The 21533-nt window shown below is 43.5% G+C and overlaps 1 protein-coding gene across 7 annotated transcripts in view; it reads right to left on the bottom strand.

The window, feature by feature from the left end:
- COBL (cordon-bleu WH2 repeat protein) overlaps positions 1–6715 on the bottom strand; it is a 240384-nt gene extending 233669 nt beyond the window's left edge. For 4 of the 7 annotated variants that reach the window (XM_048839266.2, XM_048839267.2, XM_048839262.2 and 1 more), the window contains exons 1-2: positions 6409–6713; positions 5829–6034 (exon numbers count right to left, since the gene is read on the bottom strand). Coding sequence is in view for 5 of the 7 variants with exons in the window: in XM_048839262.2 (XP_048695219.2) it covers positions 5829–5872 (44 nt within the window). In the remaining 2 variants the exon portion in view is untranslated. Of the gene's footprint in view, positions 1–5828; positions 6035–6408 lie in introns of all 7 variants that reach the window. The other 3 variants (XM_075125572.1, XM_048839263.2, XM_048839269.2) reach the window with 3 other exon arrangements.
- Between the last annotated feature and the right edge of the window lie 14818 nt (positions 6716–21533).

The following is a 21533-nucleotide window of genomic DNA, read 5'->3' as shown; positions in this document are numbered from 1 at the left end:
GCACAGACCTTAAGGCCCTGATTCAAGAAAGCACTTAAGTGCCCTGCTGAATAAGGATATTTTCTGAATTAGAGCCAAAGGGTCTTGTACAAGGTCACACAGGAAGTCCGCAGGGGCTTGACCTGGCAAGACGCTGAACATCTGCAACTCCCAATGGCTACAATCAGAAGTGAGGTTGCTCAGCACCTTGCAAGACTGAGCCCATGAAAAGTAGGAATTCAGCCCAGATCTCATGAGCCCTCAGTTCAGTGCTTTAACTATATGACTATCCTTTCACCTAGGACTCAGTGCTGAATTCCTTGAGCATCCAGAACTCCCCCTGAAAGGCAAGAGCAGAGACATGCCCCTACTCCCATTGAAACCACTAGGAAGAGCAGCAGGCCCTATGCTGCTAGTGAACAATGTTTTAAACTAGTGTATTTCTTGATTATAACATCTGCTATGAACTAAGTTCTACTCCTTGTTGTTTATCTCCATCTCCCATTTACGTCAATGAGAACTGAATCTGTACAACCAATGACAGAATTTAGCCCGCAATGCAGAGTTTAAGTTATGTTTGCTTCTATTTGTTATTACATTATCTAAGAAGATAACACAGTCAGAGAGATTCTCTTCCTTTCAAATGCACATGTTCAAGGTGAGGTGCAACTAAAACTTTTTTTAGGACTTGGTCCTACACAGGGACCATGGACAAATTAAGTCCCACCAAGATCCTCCCATCAGGGCTTCAGTGGGACATAAGTAAAGCACATGCTTTGTGCTGGCCCACTGCAAAGAAGTGAATTTCACCCATGTTGGCACTACTACATAGTTTAAAAATCAGCTTCCTCATCTGAAAATGTGTATTTTAATATAGCATTACTAATTGTTATATACAACATCCATCCAGTAACTGGTAATTATAATATTTCATAGATCATAAATTCTAAAAATATTATCCAAAACTGACAAATACTTGGTGTTGGGGGGAGGGCAGACTGCAAGACTCTAGTCAGATTGTTATTTCACTTTTAAAAACAACAAAACTATCACACTCCTAAGTGGGTAATTCTCCCAGAAACTGTCATGTATTACTTATAGTTAGGGCCCTACCAAATTCACAGTAGATTTTGGTCAATTTCATGGTCATAGGATTTTAAAAATCATAAATGGCATGATTTCAGCTATTTAAATATGAAATTTTACAGTGTTGTAACTGTAGGGGTCCTGACCCAAAAAGGAGTTGTGGCGAGTTGCAAGGTTATTGTAGGGGGTTGCAGTACTGCTACCCTTAATTCTGCGCTGCTGCTGGTGGCAGCGCTACCTTCAGAGCTGGGCAGCCAGAGAGCGGCAGCTGCTGGCCGTGAGCCCAGCTCTGAAGGCAGAGCCACTGCCAGCAGCAGCGCAGAAGGATGGCATGGTATAGTATTGCCACCCTTACTTCTGTGCTGCTACCTGCAAAGCTGGACCCTCATTCAGCAGCCACCACTCTCTGGCCGCCCAGCACTGAAGGCGGCAGTACAGAAGGGTGGCATGGTATGGTATTGCCACCCTTACTTCTGTGCTGCTGCCTTTAGAGCTGGGCACCCAGCCAACAGCCACTGCCCTCTGGCCGCCCAGCTCTGAAGGCAGTGCAGAAGAAAAGGTGGCAATACCACAACCACCCCTAAAATAACCTTGCGCCTTCCCCCCGCCAACCCCGTTACGGTCAGGATCCTCAGTTTGAGACACACTGGTCTCTCCAATTAAATCTGTATACTATAGGGTAAAAGCTCACAAAAGACCAGATCTCACAGGGGGAGACCAGATTTCACTGTCCTTGATGTGTTTTTCATGGCTGTTAATTTGGTAGGGCCTTACTTATAGTAAATTTATCTGGAGGAAATACATAGTAAAACTGTTCTACTGTGGACCACATGATGCATTCATTTTGCTCCCCTGTTTAACAAAGGAAGTTAGTAATAGTGCTATTAATAATTAAGCAGAGACAAGAGACAGTTCTGCTTAAATTTTGTTAAAAATTGCAAAGTAAAGGTCATTTTAACCTCTTGCTCTCATTTAACTATGTCAATTACTAGTGAAATCAGAAACATGTCTAATGGGATTTTTTTTCCTCATACAGGTAGCTTATTTGTTTTACAGTCCTTTCATGAGAAAAGCAGGTCCTTCCACAGACCCATATATATTCTCCATATTCACCTGAAAGTCTCAAATGCTAATTTATTTTCTTGATACGGGCAAGCCAAAAAAAGCTGTTTAAACAAGCCTCTTCCCATATTTCATTGGTACCGCCTATTTTCTCATTTAATGGTAATGAAAAATGTAGTAAAGAACCAAAGTTAGATATTCATCAGTATCAGATACTAAAGTCAGAAATTCAATAGCGTACTAATCTACATCTTCAGTGGATGGCATGTATACATCAGCATTAGGTCGTGTAAAAATCCAAATCAAGTTGACGGTATACAACTGCTGAGCTGAAGTCTGATGAAATAGATTATCTGGCCTCACTGAAGTTTATGGGACTTTTGTCACCAACTTCACCAGGAGAAGGATGAGACTTAGATTCTTTACAATAACACATTCTAAGCACATCTCACCTTTGAAACAAATTCTACTGTCACATTAGTGTAAATCTGGAATAATTCCACTGAAGGTTATGGAGATACTCCAGATTTACACTCATGTACATGAGATCAGAATCTGGTCCATCGACTCCAGTGGGGTTACTCCAGTTTTACTGTACTCAGCGAAAACTGGATGGAGAACTTGGGGTTTATTTAGAAGTATCCATAATAATTCAATATATCTGCAGGCATTCTATCAGTTGCAATCTTGGAGATAGGCACATAATATGCCCTCCCAAAACGAAGTTGTGAAACGGCTTAAAGTATCCATTACAGAGACAAGGTGGGTGAGGTAATATCTTTTAGTGCACCAACTTCTGTTGGTGAGAGAGACAAACTTACAGAGCAATCCAGGTGTAGACTTTTCATCATAGTCACAATTCAGACAAACTTATTCTTCAAAACATATATTCAAATTCACACCTTAGTTCCCATTCCTCAGCACTTTTTAAACTAATTTATGTTAATGCCTCAAATCCTTAAAAATACAGGAGAGAGATGTCAGATTTACTATTTTCTTAAAATAAATTATAATCTTAAGAGATCCTATTCAGATAGGGTCAGATACTCAAAGAGGTTACTGTTAAAAAGAAAACTCTTTAACATGAATTAAACCTCAAATCAGCAGCTACCACCAAGCTGACATTTCATCCTACAGGCCAAAGAAATACTGTACCTATATTGTTTTTATTAGTACAGCACTAAGGAATACCTTTGGAGGCAATTGTCCTGCATCCACCACTCCTTGCACAGATCTGAAAACCAGTCATAACACTACAAGAACTAGCAAATGCAAACAAGTGGACAAGTTAGGAAAGTGAAACATTATATTAACAAAAGCGCTGTTACACTTCAATCCTCTGCTTTATTGCAACTAAAACGGAGAGAAATCAGACACTTGTTTTCTTAGTTTAATTTAAAGGTATAAATACCAGAATTACTGATTTTGCATTTCAATATTATGTATGCTGAACTATAATAAAATGGCAAACTTTTGAAAGAATCACATTCTTTCCCAAGTCTTGGAAAATGGTGTGAAGTAGAGCAATCTAGTATGATGAGAGAAAAGAGAGTGACTTAAATGCTTGGTAAGTTTTTACTCCAATAAATGATGACCCACACCTTCATGATATTGGTTTTATTAGTTAGCAACTGGACTTACCAGTCACCACTTTGACATTCAGCATTAATTTATCCTTTAAGGTTCCCCATCTATATTATATGGGTTACGCTGGGGTGGTTACTTAGGGACAAAGATTTTTTCCCCACAAAAGAGCCACTTGAAAGCCTGGGGACTGCAGCAGCAGTGGGTGGCAGCAGCAGGGAAGAGCATTACTGTCCCAGGAGCCTCCTAATGCTAGCCTAGAATGGAAGCTGAAATGCGATAAGCCATTTTCCCACAACAGCTAGAGTCATGACACCCTCCTTCTCTGCTCTAATTCCAGAACACCAGCACTTTCTCCTCATCACCTGTGATTCTAGAACCTCATCACATTATCCCAGTCTGTTCAGATTCTAGAATGTCAACACTTTCTTCCCCTGGCAACTACATTACAATTCCAGAACTCCAGCACCTCCTGCATTGTGATTCCAGAATGACAACATGTTCCCTCCCAGCTCTTCTGCCTGCAGTTATCTTCCCCATTGCAGTGACATACAGGGACAGGGCGGAGGAAAAGGAGGTAACAGGAACAAGGCAAAACATAACTACACGTGCTGTGTTTGTGCCTGTGGGCCCACCCTAGGGAACACTGGACACAGTTATCAAAACTGTAAATATTTTGCTAGGAATGTGCTGCGGCTCAGTGCTGTTAAACCTCCTGCAACTGAGGGGGTATATACCTGTCCTAGTGAATTTTAAGCTACTTGAAATTCCTCAACAATCATTCTTCTCCGTATGGTGCCTCCTGTCCCTCCTCTGTTCCTACACTTTACCCTCTTCTAGCCTTACATCATTCCCATAGTTCCTTCCCTTCTTTTTCCCTTTTGCAGAACTTTTTCCGTCCCTTCCAGGCTGACTTCCTCATTTATCCCGTCAAAGTCCAGAGCAGTTTCCCCTTCTTTTCCCCCCCTCTTTGTGACTCTATCCTTGGGGTTGCCTTCCTTCTCTCCCCATTAGTGCCAGTCCCTCAGGGATTGGCCTCTGAACCTCGGGGCTCCTCTCCTGGCTGCAGCTCGGCACCTTCCCTTGCTTCACTTTCCCTGCCAGCTATGCTTTATTCTCCTACCCCTCTCCTTCTGAGCAGCAAGCACCATCTCCTCCCCCTGCTGTGAACAGCTGAGGGGGCGGGCTGGAGGGGGCTGCTGGAGGTGGGGGGATGGGGGACAATCTTGGCCAGATCAGGACTGTTGACACATATGAGCCTGGGCTCCCTAGCTCAGATCAATCCAGTTACCTGGGAAACCTCCCCAGCAGCAGTAGGGAAACCACACACCCAGAGCAACTAAAGCTCTGCTTCCCCTGTTTGCTGCCATCCCCAGAGCAACGTTCCCTCTAATTTTTGACAGGGCGTGCGTGCAAAAAAATTATTCTGCGCAAATTTTTGAAACAGAGTTCAAATTTGTGTGCCATGAGGCAAATGCACCCAAGCGAGTAAAATGCTTATCCATTTAAAAAGTTTTAATTTGCAATTTGTGATAATAATAGTTTTGCACCATGTTATTTTATAAATGTCATTTTAAATACTTAGAAAAAGGAAATTTAACCTTCTTTCCCTTTCGCGCCCTCCCCCCCGCCAGCAAGTAGAATCTGGCTGTGTTGATAGATGGCGGGCGAACAATGTCACAAGTCGCCCGTAAATGATATTTCGGCCTGGCTTGAATGCAGTATTTCATTTTCCGTGCGCACGGTGTTTCGCCGTGTGCGCAGGGTTTAGGATCTGTGTGCGCACGCACACGTGCGCAGCTTAGAGGGAACTGTGCCCCAGAGGGCTGCGGGAATACTGCAAACAGAGGAAGAGGGTCACCCTTGGTTTGTAGGAGGAGAGGGATCTGGGGTGAGGTAAATAATCTCATAATGATTATTATGAAAATAGCACCCAGGGTCCCCAGGCTAGGAGTGGCCCCATTGTGCTGGGCGCTGTACAATTGCATTGTAGGAAACCTTCCTGGAGCCTACCAAAATAAATCAACGCACTCCCCACCCCAGGCTAGTCACTGAAGCCACAACTCCCCCTCCCCCGCCTCCTAACTCTGCCCAGTGTGTGGCAGGAGGTCTCTTACCCGCTGGGAGGTTTATTGGCCCCGGGTTGCGCGAGAGTCTCCATGGATGGCTCACTCCTTTCCACTGAATTAAAGGCTTGATACAATTCCAGTTTGAGAGGGGGAGGCGGGGGGAAGGGCGAAAATGATGAGCGGATGCCTTTCTTCTCCTCCTCCTTTCATTCACACTTTCCTCCCTTCTGGCCGAGCCATCCTCCCCTGGCTGTCTGGGAGAGGAGAGAGTAAAGTTACTGTTCCCTGCCTGGCACCCGCTGAGCAAATAAGGCAGCTGGCAGGAACGACTCCTCTCCGCCAGGCACCACGCCCGAGCGAGGGGGCACAGGCAAGGAGGGGAAAGGAAACGCAGCAGCGCCCGGCGCCCCCCGCACCGACCGCGGCCAGCCCAGCCCGCCCGCAGCCTTCAAGGTGGCGAGCGACCCGCAGGCTGCAGGGCGGCGAGGCAGCCGGGAGGCGACGATCCACCCGGGGCAGCGCGTGCCCTGCGCGCGCCTGCCCCCGCCTCACATAGGAATGACCCGCGGCGAAACCGCCCCCCCCCCGTTACTCCGCTTTGGCCAGCGCCAGGCTCCGATCCACTCACCCGAAGGCTGGGAGGGCCGAGCCTGGTGGCGGCTCCGCGCTGTCACACGGGCATGGCCGCTGCCTTGCAGGGGGGAGCGCCTTGCCGGGCGAAAGGCACCCGGTTGGGAGCGCGGCTCCTGCTCCTCGATCCCAGCCGGTGCTGAAGTTTAGGCGAGGGGAGGCGGAGGCGCGCTGCGAACCCGTTTTCCATGTGACTGCTCGGGACAAATACAAACACAGCGACGGCGCCTTTTCTGGGGCAGGGAGAGTGACACTGCCGTGCACGCAGCTCGGCTCGCACAGCCCGCCCGCCCCATAAATCACCCTCAAAGGGCAACGCCACTCCAACTCCTCTTACACAACCCAGGACAGCAGCCCGCAGAGGGAGGAGGGGGCAGAGCAAAGCGCCTTATAGAACGAGCCACAGCAGCGTATTCCCGATCCTATTACAGCTCAGACCGCAGGCACCTGTCAGTCTCAAGGGGAAGCACCTGTGGCCAGGAGCCTGGGCTTTCAAGGGGGTTGACCCAAGACTGTGGCATTTACTCCCTAAAAAGAGCCATGAACCTCACTGCATGTATTGCTCCAAATGCAAAACTCCCTTCTTCGTCTCCGATATGGCAATGGAAAGCATACGGGGTGGGGAAGGGTATTTATTTTTTACTGAAAATGAACAAACAAAAACATGCTTCTATAAATGTGCCTTATGGTGGTGGGAATGGAATTTGCAGCCCTAATTGAAGGTAGAGGGGACTATGGATAGATTAGATTAGATAGAGAGCCTTTAAGGTGTCAGCTCTCCTGAAGAAAATATATCCAAGGTATAGCACAGAACTCTCCTGGAATAGTTTAGTCAAGTAGCGTTGTCGGGACAGATTATAGTGGAGCCCCAGGTCTCCAATGGTTAAAAGATTAGGACCAACTTTCAGTTTACAGCTCAAATCTTTTACGTGTTTTAAAGCCTCACAGATACTCAGCTTGCTTTGAAACTTGGTGTGCCTCAAGGGGGTGCTGGGTAGGGTTAGTGATCCAGATTTGACCACGAGATTTCTGAGATCGCCATGGTCACAAGTCATGCTACAGCTGTGGACTTTCCAGCACTGTAGGACAGTTTTGGAACTGTTTAGAATGGTTCTGTCCTTTCCAGATTGCCAGGGTGAACTAGGTTTTCGTTGGGTTACCAAACACAGTATTTTCTGCTGCGTAGATGACACCTTAAGGTGGCACTCATTTAAAAATAGTTCCCCTCATTCAAATTGTCCCAGACTAGCAGCCTAGGCAAGCAACAGTTGTGTTTGCCTCTGCTATGAGACCAACATAAGAGCCTGGGTTTTGTTGCCGCTGTGTGTGCGTCGCTGTTGCTCCTATGCTTTTGGGTGTTATTGGACCCTCAGATATGAATTTATCTGCACCACTCCCTTCCACCCACTCCATTTGCTTCCTTCAATCACTGGGGATGGTAGGAAAAGGGGCTGGGGAGGATTGATGGGCAGCTTAGCCAGCCAAGTTGGGCAGGGACCAGAGAACAGGAACATGCAGGTTCACTAGCTTTAAAGCAAGAAATTTAACGAAGTGAATCTGACAAGTGGGGACAAGGGAAATGAAGCTCACCCTGGCCCTGCTTTTTCACTCAGCAGCACCTCTGACAGCTCCAGGGGCACCTCTTTCTGGAGCTCCCCCCGCCCCCTGGAGAAGCCACTAGAGTTTTCTTCATATTGAGCTCTCACACACATGCCTACCTATCAGAGTGTATCTGGCTCAGGTTAGCATCCAGCATAGAATTATTCACCAGACACTGCTCTAGCACAAAATGGGGGAGTTCCCCCCCCCCCCCCGCACTGAGTGAGACCTGGCAGATCCTAGTCAGCAGCAACACAGAAAAGATGTCATTGCTGTTTGCAAGAAAGCTACCATCCTTTCCCCAGGCATAAGATAAACTCTGGCAAACATTTCAGACATGGATTTATTTGCTGGTGACATCCAACATAGAGGTGTGCACCTTTTTGTGCACCTCCCCTGTTCTGTGCTAACAGTGCCTTTGACTGAATTTCACTGCACTGTACTGTACTTCATTAGTACCAAGGATTTGGGGAGGCATGCACAATCTTCACCTACAATGTAAATAAAATGAAATTAAAATAAAATTCAAATAACTTAATCTAGTATAATGTACCTGTATAATCATCCATGATTTCATCTCCAGTTCACTCCTCTTAACTCCCAACGTTTCAGACTCCAGAAGGTAAAGAATGCAGCTTGCGCTCTCTCTCTCTCTCTCTCTCTCTCTCTCTCTCTCACACACACACACACACACACACACACACACACACCCCTCCACCATTCACAATCCACCTTACTGGCTCCCGCGTTCATTTCACGATCCTGTTCAAAATTATTTTCTTTTGTCCCAATTCTGCTTAGAGTTACACAAGTGCAACTTCTGTTCCAATTCATGGGATTTGCATCTGTGTAAATGAGAGTAGAATTTATCCCCCCACATTTTTAAAACTCTCCATGGTTTGTAGTAGTCTGCTCCACACATCTTGTCTCTGTCTCTCTCTACTCTACCTGCTTGTCTAGCACCTGCCTTCTCTGTCCCCTCGTATAATCAGCCCACTGCTATGAGAGAGCCTCTCTCCTGTAGCTTCTGTTCCATGAAGCAGCCTTCCTATATTTCTACCTTACATTGTACATGTCTTACAACATACCTTAATTGATACTTTAATTTTTTCTCTCCCTCTATTATTGGCCTTATCCTTTTATATTCTAATTTATTCACCACCTAATGTTGTCATAAGAGTTTTCTGTGATTTATACCTTATTCTTATTCTCAGTCTTTTAATATATAATTCTTTAAAAACTTTTGGGATGTAATTGATAGGAAAGACGTTACACACAATCGTATTGTTCTATACACACAATATTGGTCTGTTGTCATAGTCATTGAGTTTAAGGCCAGAAGGGACAACCACATAATCTAATGAGACCTCCTGTATGTCATAAGCCATCAACACCACTCAGCATTCGGACACTAAACCCAACAACCAAAATTAGACCACAGTATTACAGCCCACAGGAGAGTGAACTATTATGTGCCACAGGCAGAGAATAGGAGGGACTGAGGTATACCACAGCAGAATGGAAGTCTGTAGAACACTAGAATTATCATTCTAATGTCTCTTCAAAAATGCTGGACCCAATAACAGATTAAGCTACTACCGTATATGCGACTGAAGAATCTGGGTTATGGGTAGATAAGGGCCTGATCCTGAAATGTGCTGAGCGCCCTTTACTCCCATTGGCTCCAAAAGGGCATTTAGAACTTTGCAAGATCCTCTGAAGTAGGCCCCATTCTCTGAAAAGTCAAAGGGTGCAGCATTTCCAGTGTGCATTGTAATTCCCACAGTACAAATGGCAGGGTGTTAATCAAGGCCATTTTTAGGCACTGGGCTGTCGTTCTCAGAAGGACTGAGTGAGCAGCTGCAAATCCTGTACAATTATTTGAGTTTGGGAGTGCTTCACCCCTCCCAAGACTGGATTTTCAATCTCTCCCTGTCTGTATAGTCTCTAGTGCCATGCAGTTCAACTGAAAGGATCCTTCATAAAAATCCTTAGAAAAAATATTAAAGATGTTTGGGCAATGGCTTCTTTCAGTCAAATGTCTTAGGTCTTTAAAAAAAAAATGAAAAAATAAGCAACCAGAACATTACTATGGATTGGTTGGTGGTGCAATATCTTTTTAAAGTCAGTTGATGCCCTGTTACACAAATTTTAAAAAAATTGTTAAATTTCTATATTTTTATCTTGTTTCATACGAAATAAAATACTACTGAATCAACCCTTTGAAACTATTTAATAATACATTCTCCTCGGAAGAAAACAGGTCCACCATGTTTTAGGGTTTAGCAAATTTTAATAGATTGAAGTTATAAACACCGAAAATATGAAGTGTATAGTGCAAACTTAGCTGAACATGTGAGGAATCTAGTCAGACAGATCAGAAGTTGAGATAGTTTCCAGCAACTAAATTGGTTTCTCTAGATCAGGAGGAAAGGTCAAGATTAGGTCAGGATTAACTAACCTATGTTAGCTAACCCTGGGCTTTTTCCTACTGTAGACACAGGTTAACACATCGTTTACCTAGATTTAGCTGGCTGAGGTCCACCCTTGAACCTCAACCCAGGGTGGACCTTGACTAGTTAATCAAGGTAAAAGATGTAAACCTGCCTCTACAATAGGGAAAGATTGCACATAGATCAGTTAGTGAATATGTTACTAACTTGGTAGCTGTTCAGTCAGAATTTGTCTACCACCTTTAATACCTCTGCTTGAATTTGGTCAACCCTAAGAGCTTTCCTCCATTTGAAGCCTTTGGTGGCTGCTTTAATTTTATCAGGTGTTGTTAGTCCCTCTTCTTTTTCTAATTTAGCATTCATATTTCTCTGGAACCTGCATGAGTGTTGGCTCTGGATAGTTTTAATACAGAATGGAAATGTTTCTTCCATTGTCTGGCTTGTTCATGCATTTTCAAAATCTGTCCAGGAGAATCCCTGACGGGCATAACCTGTGATGGCCTGGTTCTTCCTGAGAGTCCTTTCACTATTCTATAGAGTTGCCTTAAGTCTCCCCTCCATGCTGCTTCTTCTACCTTTGCAACCTTCTCCTGAATCCAGACATTTATATCTTGCCTGAATCTCTTCTTTAAATCTTTGTCCTTTTCTGTGTATTTTACATCTGATTCTAAAAATTCTGCCTGTTTCTCGCACTCTTCCATTTTTGCCTTCAAGAGCTTTCCACTCATCAGTTGCTGCCCATGTTCCAGATGTAATCCATGCATCTTTCTTCCACTCTCTTCGGTGGCCAACTACTTCCTCTGCTATCTCGACTATTGTCTTCTTCCAGTTTGACCATTTGTCTTTCATACTTTCATTAGCCTGGTCCTGTTAAGCACTGGAATCTGGTCTGTGTTTCTTTGTTTCTGTGATGAAATATGGGTGAAAAAACAAGTGCCACAAGACTGGAAAGATGGCCTCATTGTGGCATTGCCGAAAAAAGGGTGATCTTATTCAGTATATAAACTGGAGAGGTATTATACTGCTATCAATCACAGGCAAAAAATTGACTGAATAAAATGAAGAAAGCAGGGGATGAAATATTACAAGAGCAGGCTTGGTTCAGGTAGACAATGTTTTGAACACATATTCACTCTTCAAAGGATCATTGAAAAAGCTACTGCTTGGCTTTAAGAAAACATTCAGTAGCGTTCTCAGAGAGACCCTGTGGAATATTACTAGGAGCTATGGAATGCCAGACAAGCTAATAATAAGGAGATTATATGATGGAAGTGGAAGTACAGTAAGATCAGATACTGGCCTGGGTGAGTGGTTCTGTATTGTGTCTGGAGTTAGGCAAGGTTGTGTGTTATCACCTCCTCTTTGCATTAGCAACAAAAGGTATTGTGGACAGAGTAAAATGGGTTAAGAGAGATGAGCTACACAACCTTGACTTTGCAAAAGACATTGCTTTACTACATATGACATGGAGTGGAATGATTGTCTTTATCTCAAAGGTAGAACAGGAAATAGAAAAGTTGGATTGAAAGTAAATGCAAAGAACACTAAGATTATGAAGGTAAGAAACCGGACAACAGATACAAAGTTGTATGCGAATGGAAAATAAATCAAATAGGTAGAAGCATTCTGCTATCTGGGGTGTGTGATGACATCTTAATGTGGCTTTCATAAAGATATTCATATGAGATTAGGAAAAGCAAACATCATTTTTGAAGGTGGAACAACATCTGGTCAAAGAGAGGTGTAAGAGTGCGTGGCCGTCCCTCCCTGTTAATCTCTGAGGGAGGCCATGCCTCCTCACTGGCATGCACCTCTGAAGGTGATATAAAAAGGGGAATTAGCTGCTCCCAGTGTTCAGGCCCTCAAGCCAGGCGGAGCAGTAAAGCAGTCTATGAGCCTCAACCCCCAGTAAGGGCAGGGTAGCAAATAGTGTAGGGTGCTCTGGCCTGCAGGCAGGGCAGAGCAACAAAGTCTGAAGCCCCAGGCCCTCGTTCAGGGCAGGGCAGCAGATAGTCTAGGGTGTTCTGGCAGGGGTGAGCACCAATGCAGTCTAGCGGGTTCTGTCAATTTCAGAGGGAGGCCACACCTCCTCACTACATGAGGCCTCCATGCCAAACTGATCAGATTATACCACATAACTGTACTGAGCATACTACTATATGGAGCAGAGACCTGGCCAACAAAACAAGATTGGAGGCTTCTCATCACAGATGGCTAAGAAGATACCGCACATTTCATGGAAAGACAAAACAATAAATCCGAGAATAAGGGAGCTGACAGAGCAGACATATTAGAAAACATCATCAAAAGAACGGTGGTATAGAAGATGGGAAATGGGCTATGCAAGCATTGAACGTACCGGAGGGAGGAAGAAGAAAGTGAGAAGGGCTAAAAAAGAACTGGCAGAAGACAGTGACAGAGGATATTGAATGCATTGGCATCACCTGGGAAAAAGTATCACAACTATGGAGCAACTATAATCAGTGGAGGCACTGGACAACCCAATGTGTCAGTGGCACAGGAGAGACTAAGAACTACCTTGTATTCACTAATCTCAACCTAACCTCTTTTTCTACTCGAGGCAAATCCAAAGTATACAACCTTGAATGTTATTCCATAACACAGATGAGATCCTGACCTCAGTTCACAACTGCAGCTTTCTTCGCTCTGTACCTCTGTGTCAATGAGAGTTTTGACTGAGTAATGAGTGGAGGCTTAAGCCATAAAAAGCAGAGTTTTTTTTTAAATGAGTAGGACTGAAAAATCCACAGGGATCATAACACTTCCAATACTTCTACTTAAACCATTTGCTTCAGCCCCAGACTCACCTTGCTCTAAATTTTCAGCAAGAGGCAAGGGAGTTTAACTCCACGACTCTTATGGATTCTATAATAACCACAAAGGAATAATATACATTTTAGGGAAGACCTATCAAAATAGCAAACAAAACTGAGAATTTGGCAAAGTTGTATTTTTGGAAAATATCAAGTCAGAGTTAATTCTGTCACATTAGTCTCAAATATCAACTGTAAGAAAGCTGTAAAGAGGATTAAGTTACTTTAGAGAGGCAGTGTGGTCTAGCAGATGAGACACAACTAGGTGTTTGGACACCGGAGTTCTATTCCGAGCTCTGCCAATGATCTGCCATGTGACTTGGGGCAAATTTACCTTCCACTGTTTGTTTTTTTTATTTGTATTGTGGTCGCGCCCACGAGCCCCAGTCATGAACCAGGACCCCATGACGCTAGGTGCTGTACAAACACAGAACAAAGAGACTGCCTCTGCCCCCAAAGAGTTTGCAATCTAAGTAAATTCTACTTAGATCCTAATCTCTTTGGGATAGGGACTTTCTGTTATTATATGTTTTAACAGTGTTTAGTATAATGGGGCTCTGATTTCAGTTGAGATCTCTAGGAACTGCTGTAATACAAATAAATACCAATACTAAAACATGCCAAACAGCCTTGTCAATGAGTGCAATGATATGGCTACATTTATAGGTAGGCATTACATGGTTACAGCATGGCCTAATCTGTATTAGCAATGATCTGTCAATGACTATTACTGTACATGTTTAACCAAATAGGTTTGCTTATTAGTACACAAAGGCAAATTCTACCTGAATCTATGCTGGTGTGAAAGGTAGGAGAGGACCAGGGGGCTTCTTCTTTCTCCTATCCCACTGGAACCCATGCAGATGTCTACCAGGATGTTGACCTAGTGCTTGTGTTGGGAGGTGGTCCATGCCTCCAAGACAGCCGGAAGTAGGAGCTGGGGAAAATGCACACTATTCCTTTCTGCACTAGCAGCTAGAGGTTGCTGTTAAGCATGCTGCCCCCAGATCCATGGTATTTCTCTGCCTTTAAAAGGAAGAGCAGTTCAAGGAACCTCCACTTCGCCACTACACATTGGCTCCATACCTCAACATAGACCAGGGACACAATGCCACATTTTAGAACGTGCAGTCCATGCTGAGTAGAGGTCCTGTGACTCAGAGTTGGCACAACAGACAGACATTTTATGAGACTGCAGGCTTGATCCAGCTGTGCTACTTTCAGGTAAAATTACCATGGACTTTGATGGGAGTTTTGCCTGACTAAGGACTTCAGGATTGGGCCCTGCCTGCAGTGCAGGAAGTCTTATGTTGATGCACTCTAAAGGGAAAACTTTAAAAAATGGCTGTAAATAAAATGAAAGGAATTTCTGTAAACTCAGCTGTCTGTAGAGTAAAAACAGTTTATTTTAAAATGGGTTATAAGTAGACACCGAAGACACTGAGTAGCTCAGGCTGAAGCTGATATTTCTCGATAATGTGTGGACACAGTCCTATGATCATAAGAACTGCAGGCTCCCCAGGACTTAAAAAAAAAACACCCATATGTTAATTACCTATTTACAAGGATTTTTTTTGTTTGTTTTCCTTCCAATTTATGGATTGGAGGGATGTTTAACATATCAAACCATGCATTTTGGACTGGAACCTTCCATACCCAATCATATTATTCCCTCTGGCCTATTGATTTTGTGCTCAGTTGTGTCTTGTGTACATTAGCCTATGCTGGATGTGCTGGAGATCCATACTGCCCTAGAGAAACTTAAGAAGAGACCCCACTGAGGCATAGTGACTGTGTGCTTGGGAGGTTGGGAGTCTTCCCCTCCCAGACTATACAGGGACAGTAGAACGACCTTGTGACTACTGCTACAATCCTGATATAGATGCAGTAGTCCTTGCTCCTAAACTATGCAGGTACCAACCAGTGGACCCACACAGCCACAGATCTATCAGCTGCACTCCCAAATTACTGCTTTGTGCTGTGGCATAGACACCACAGAGCACAGCTCCATGCCTTACGTGGAACATGTGACTTTGTATTAATTTAAATGGAATAAATGGGCCAAAAGTGTTGTTACAACCCAGTCACTGTCCAACATTGAAGAGTGTTAAACAAGGTCTGGGGTTTAGTATACAGAGACATCAGCCTGCTTAGTACCATGGCAAACACCACTAAAAATTCTTATAACCTTTCATTAAAGGTAAAAAAAAGAAGGGAAAAAACAGTTAAAGCATTTGAAAAGTACAGTACTGAATAAGGCTTTCATTGTAACATCATCTCTTGTTCCCTTTCCCTTTAGCTGGAAAGAGTTTTTAGAAGGCAAAAAGCCCTTGTTTCACCACCTCTTCGATGGTATCAAAAGTAGAAATAACTGTCCTTTTGGAGAAAGGAAAAGTAGTAGCTGAGATGGGCTGGGGCTGTTGTTGTTAAAGTCCATCCCCGTTTCATCCCAGGTGGTGTTGGGATTCAGCTGGAGCCAGTAGAGGTGGCGGTGTCGCCTGGGTCCCTCTCTCTGGCCTGGATCATCTCTCAGGATCAGGATGACAAAGTCCAGGGGTCCCAGGAGATAGTGGGTTTTGCAGCCATGACAGTGCAGCTCACTCCACTAGTCAATTTTTTCTCCCCCACGTCTCTTTCTTTTAAGGACCCACAAAGGGAATGGTGGGTGGGACAGTCCCTCCCCTCATTCGTTTGCCCACCAATTAGGCCTAGTTTCCCAACACACCAATTTTGGCTCATCGATTTTTGGTTCCACACTTTTCTTGTTTATCTGGCACAATCTTAACATAGTCGTTATGTGATGTTCGTAGGGCTGATTTTGTTTGGGCTGATTCAGTCATTCTGTCTTGCTTTTGCACCTTTTCCCAGCAACGTTTTTTATGATAGGTTATTGCGAAATCTTAGGAACGTTCACATACTTTTCACAGTGGAGCTCACAGTTAGGGTAAATTTGGAGGCCAAGTTATCACAACAGCTTTTTCTCTGTTTGAAGCATGAGCCCTTTGTGTGGTCTCCTTTGAATTCTCCTTCTTCCCACACATTCCCCCCACCCACTTCCCGCGCATACATACATTTCTGCAGCTAAACCTCAGCTGTTGCCAGGATTCCAGACTAGATGAACTACTGGCCTGATCCAATACGCCAGTTCCTGTGTTTCCTGGTTCTGCAGGGTTAAGATCCTTTAGTGCCTGTAAAAGTGATGGTTTTGGGATAAGATTCTCTCCACAATGAGCAGCTGAGAGATGTATGTCTCATGCCCACCCATTCATGACTGTTATGCATTTGCTTATGGCATGGGCAGTGAAGAGAATGCAGTAAAAGGTGTCAATTATCTACTCCAAAATATCTCCCTTTCTTTGGATGCTGTGCATCGGTACTACAGGACTGAAGAATCCCTGAGCGTATCCCATGCTTTTCAAGCCTGAGCTCCCCCACCCCACTGTAAACTAAGTTATGGACAATCATCCCCAATGCCCCCTTCAAGAACTGATACCTCTCACAATGCTAAGCATAGAAACCTACCTACAACCACTCCTTATGGCAATGTTGCTTGCTCCTTACTCACATCATTGTCAGACTTTTCCCATCACTAAGCAGCATTTCAGACATGAGCAGCACCTGTTCCCAAATACATATTTCCCGAGAACTTGTAGAAACACTGCCTGATCACTATGCAGTGTTTGCTTAGGATTCCCTTCAGTGTCCTGCAATTTCCAGAACATTCAACCAGACAGGGATCTGACTGCAAGGGACACAGTGAACTTTATCCTAAATGGGCCTTCTGTCTAGCTGGCTCTCCATTGTTTCGGGAAGTCAACCTGTCCTGGAGCAGGGATAAAGGTTTAATAAGATGTTGCTCAGTGAGCCATGCTGCACTTTTCCAATTGCTCAACTTGAGGCAAGTCTGTCTTTTCAGATCTAAGGCTAGTACAAAGTGCAGAAAGGACATTCCAGTTACTGCCTGGGAAAGCCATGAACATTGCTAAACAAACTATCCACATAAAGCACACACCAAATTTTCTTTATACAAATCATGACTATGTATGTGGCTTTACCATGCGAACTGCCTTCTTCCCTACTCCATCCCTGTGTTGTAATCTATAAGTAATGTACTGGATTGTAGGTAGGTTGTGGGAGGCCTTACCTTGATTGAGAACTGCTCACGTTGCAGATCATTATGACTAAAAGGATGTGTTTCCTCCTTATCAGTACAGTATTATTCACTGGCATAATTCCCCATAGTACAGAGTTCTGGCCTCAAGTCTTTGCTTAGATTTACTTTTTGTGATGGATCCATTTGGTCTCTTTGGGTTTGTATAGAGATGGGCTCAAACTAAGCCTCTCAATCCTAATTATCGTGAACTTCAGGGAAGATGAGATCCAAACTTACCAGCTTCTCCCTAAATCTATAAAAGTCTACACAAGCCTCCTCTCTCCCTGAACGTTAGAGCAGTTCATATCAGAGGGCAGCTCAGAACTTGGCAACGTGGGCCCATATCTAATCTTATGGTGTCACAATCTGCTTTTGCTAATACAGAGTCTTAAATAAAACAAGGCATCTGTCTATATAGACTATCAACATAAAGTCAGCAGCCTGAGCACGAATAATGACTGAGTTCCTATGCTAATTTCTCATTTTTTCATCAAAATTTAGAAAATTTCAACCTCCTCTAGTTGCTGATATCCTGCGGTGCCATTTTGAAACTTTAAGATGGATAAAGAATTACAATACCAATCTTCAGAGCTGTAATTTATGGGCCCAATTCTGATTTCACAGTGGTATTACCTAGATGTAGCAACCTTACTTCAATGCAGTTAATCATGATTTACATAAGAGTAAATGGAAACAGAATCAGGTCCCCGGTCTTATCAAAATTATTATGCTACTGATATATATATATATAAGTATTGGTATTGGAAAAGCAAGTTTAGCTGTATCTGCCTAACTATACATATGTATTATGTATATATGTATATTTAGGCAGATACAGCTAAACTTGCTGTTCCAATACCAACACTTCAATTGCATCACTTCAACGGCATTCTGCCATCATTATGGCCTTATGCTAAACAGCATGATAAAGCATACACAGATCTAAATGAATGCAAAAATTCATTAAAATTAGATTTAATGTATTTTGCGTATTTTGTTTCAATTAAAAAAAAAAGAAAAGGAAGATTCTTTGTCATGCTATCTATAGCTTACTCCATAAACTGAGCAGCCATTAAAATATTTTTGATGTTAAATGATTTAATCTGTGCAAACCCACAAAGGGTCTGATTCCGTCGGGGTAAATCTGCTGAAATCAATAGAGCTATTCTGGTGTGAGAGAAGAAGCAGGCCTCAAAAGAAAAGAGATTCAATGGTTGCTATTGACAGGGCAATACCCGGAGAAGGCTCATGATGTCTGAAAGTTGGCAGACAAAATTAACACAAAGTTCTGTACCCAGAGCCAGCTTGCAGCAATGACTAAGGTCATACTGTCTCCATATCAGACTAGAAGAGGAAGATCCTGCTTTTCCTCCCCTGAGGAGCCTCCACTGGCAAAACCCCAGATTCCTCATCAAGTACAGACAGTGATGGTAGTGCCCGCTTTTGAGCTTGGCTCTAGTCATCAGTGTGACCTGGCACGTTCACATTTTCAAGGGATTTTTTTCTTCAAAGTCCTGAGCCAGATCTTTCAGAGCTTGTATCCGGGCACGCTATTGTAGTCTTAATTGCACCCACACTAATTTGCCAGCCAGTCGTCTGGAATTCAAAACCAAGGCACATAATCATCCTGTCTGGTTTTATTTCTAGGCATAATGAAATGTCTTGCCTCTCAAAAAGCTCTACATGTATTTAAAATGGCTTTAGAACTTAACATTAAATAAGTGAGAAAGCAACAATAGGATAGGCTAACACAGCTAAACATTGATGATCTCGTCTTTTCTAAAAGATGTATCATTCGTTAATACATTTTATTCTAGGGGGTCATAGGAGGAGGTCGGGGAAATGGAAGTCTTCCGGAAATGTTACATTCTGGAACCAATCAGGCTGACCTTAGGTAGAGACTAAGGAGGTGGTTGCCTGGAGATCTTCATCCAAGGGTGCACCACCACCACACCACTAGAACAGATGCACTCACTCAAGAACAGACCAGAGTCCGGCTTCTTTCTTGAGGGATTCAACTCACTTGTTGCACCTCTCTTAACTGTACACAATTGGGCAAAAATGGAGACACTTCTGGAGGAAAAAAATGATTCAAATAAGGGACTGGTAACTTGGTGAGCTGGGGAGATGGGAGGAAATGAGTAATGGTAGGAGAAGAGCATCATGGGCCTGATCCAAAGGCCATTGTAATCATGAGACCCTGTCTTTGGCTAGGATGCCACAACGCCTTCCAGTCCAGTCCGCACAGGCCATATTTTTTACACAAATACATCTTGATTCCATAGGCTTTTTTTGTAGAGTTGAGGGGCTTTTGAAATTATTCACCTATTATGGTCATTATGCCATTATCATTCATGCTGGCATGTTCCACAGTATCACAAAACTGCATTTATCTTACCAGGAACATACATAAAAACCTACCATTTATAACCTACCGAAAGACATCCCAGCTCAAGAAGCAAATGACTAAAAGAGAGAGAGAGAGAGACAGAGAGAGAAAGAGATCCAACATCCTTTTAACATCCCTACTTTCTGCTAGGTGGATGAGCTGTTTGAACTTTGGGATCCTTTTTCCATCTTCTCAGGCTTTTGTTCCATCAGCAGTTTTATTACATCTTTGACATAATACAATTGTCACACTATACTTCCATGTTATGTAATAGGGGTGTGGTAACAAATTATGACAGTTAATCAGAAACAGGAGATGGTAATTTCATATGGAATGATATGCATTTATTCAGAGATGTACAGAATGAAAAACACTGCACATTCAGCATATTCATTAACAGCAATTGTTTAGAGTTACTTTGAAAAACAAAATATTGTACATCTCTAATTTATAAATAAAGGAAATTAAGTCCCAGCTGACATGCTTGGTAGGATAACCTAACTGGGGGGAGAGAGGGCTCCAAGCCCTGGGAATAGGACACTGCATTTTTGCACTGTCCTAGGAGCACACTGGGAAGCAATTGTGATACAGAGTCACAATTTGCCTCCCTGTTTCTCCTCTACTCTGGGTTCAGAGACATACCATGCACCAGCTGTATACCTGACACAGTGTTCACCCCCCAGCGTATTGGCACAGCTGTGCTGGCCAGAGTTTTAGGGTGGAAGCAAGCCAAGACTCCGCCCATTCTCCTCCTGCTCACCTGTGTAGGATCACAAGGGGAAATACAGCAGCTCTGCAGAGATTGCTCCACCCCCAAAGCCACTACTGGCAGTATGGGTAAGTAACTAACTAACACTAATTTAAAATCCATCCTGGAGTAGACTATAATCACTCAGCTTCAATTGATTTATTCTTTTTATAGCATAAAACAGAAAATACAATCTTCAAATATATTCAAAATGAATGTCTAACATGAATAGGAGTGTTTTCAGTATTTCTCAGTGTTTGAACTGTAAAACTCCCATTGATTTTCATGGGAAACAGTGAACAAAAATCCCATGTATATCTTTGAAAATCAACCCCAATATTTAATTCAATGCCCCCCCCCCCCCCCGGAATGAGATGTTAGTAGTGAAACTGTGAGTTGCCATCCATTTCTCTTTAAAAAAACTGCCCAAGTTTTCAAAAGTGCACGCACATTTTGCATGTTCCATACATGTTCATGCAGAAATCAAGGATTTGCAAGCACAGACATATGCATGTGCTGATCTGCTGTATGGATAAGCAATCCCTTTGTGGCCCAAGCCAGACTGTGAATGAAAGTTACTTGCTTAATAGTTTGATCAGCATTGTGATCCCTTTCTGAGAGCATGTGACTGGGTTACCTGTGGAGTAGTGAATGTATGTATACAGACAGTGCACTGATGGAGACATTGCTATGCCCTCTCTCCACATGCATTTGCAGTGACTTTGAAGTAAACTGTTGCCGGAAGTGTCTGCTGATTTGAACTCTGCTATGAGAGAGCTATTGTTCATATAGATCAGATGGTCTTGCCCTCACGCAGGGGTGTGCAGGGCCACCATATGCAAACATATTTGGGTGCACTATCGTGGCCTGACTACGCAATTACCTCCTTGTGCTTGCAGATGGTTGTTCTGCTCTTGAGGTGGAGTACCATGAGGGACCTACCCATG

This window comes from Caretta caretta, chromosome 2 (genome assembly GCF_965140235.1).
Source record: "Caretta caretta isolate rCarCar2 chromosome 2, rCarCar1.hap1, whole genome shotgun sequence".
Taxonomy (NCBI): Eukaryota; Metazoa; Chordata; order Testudines; family Cheloniidae; genus Caretta; species Caretta caretta.
The sequence above is the reverse complement of the archived record's forward strand: the minus strand, read 5'-3'. Positions and strand labels throughout refer to the sequence as shown.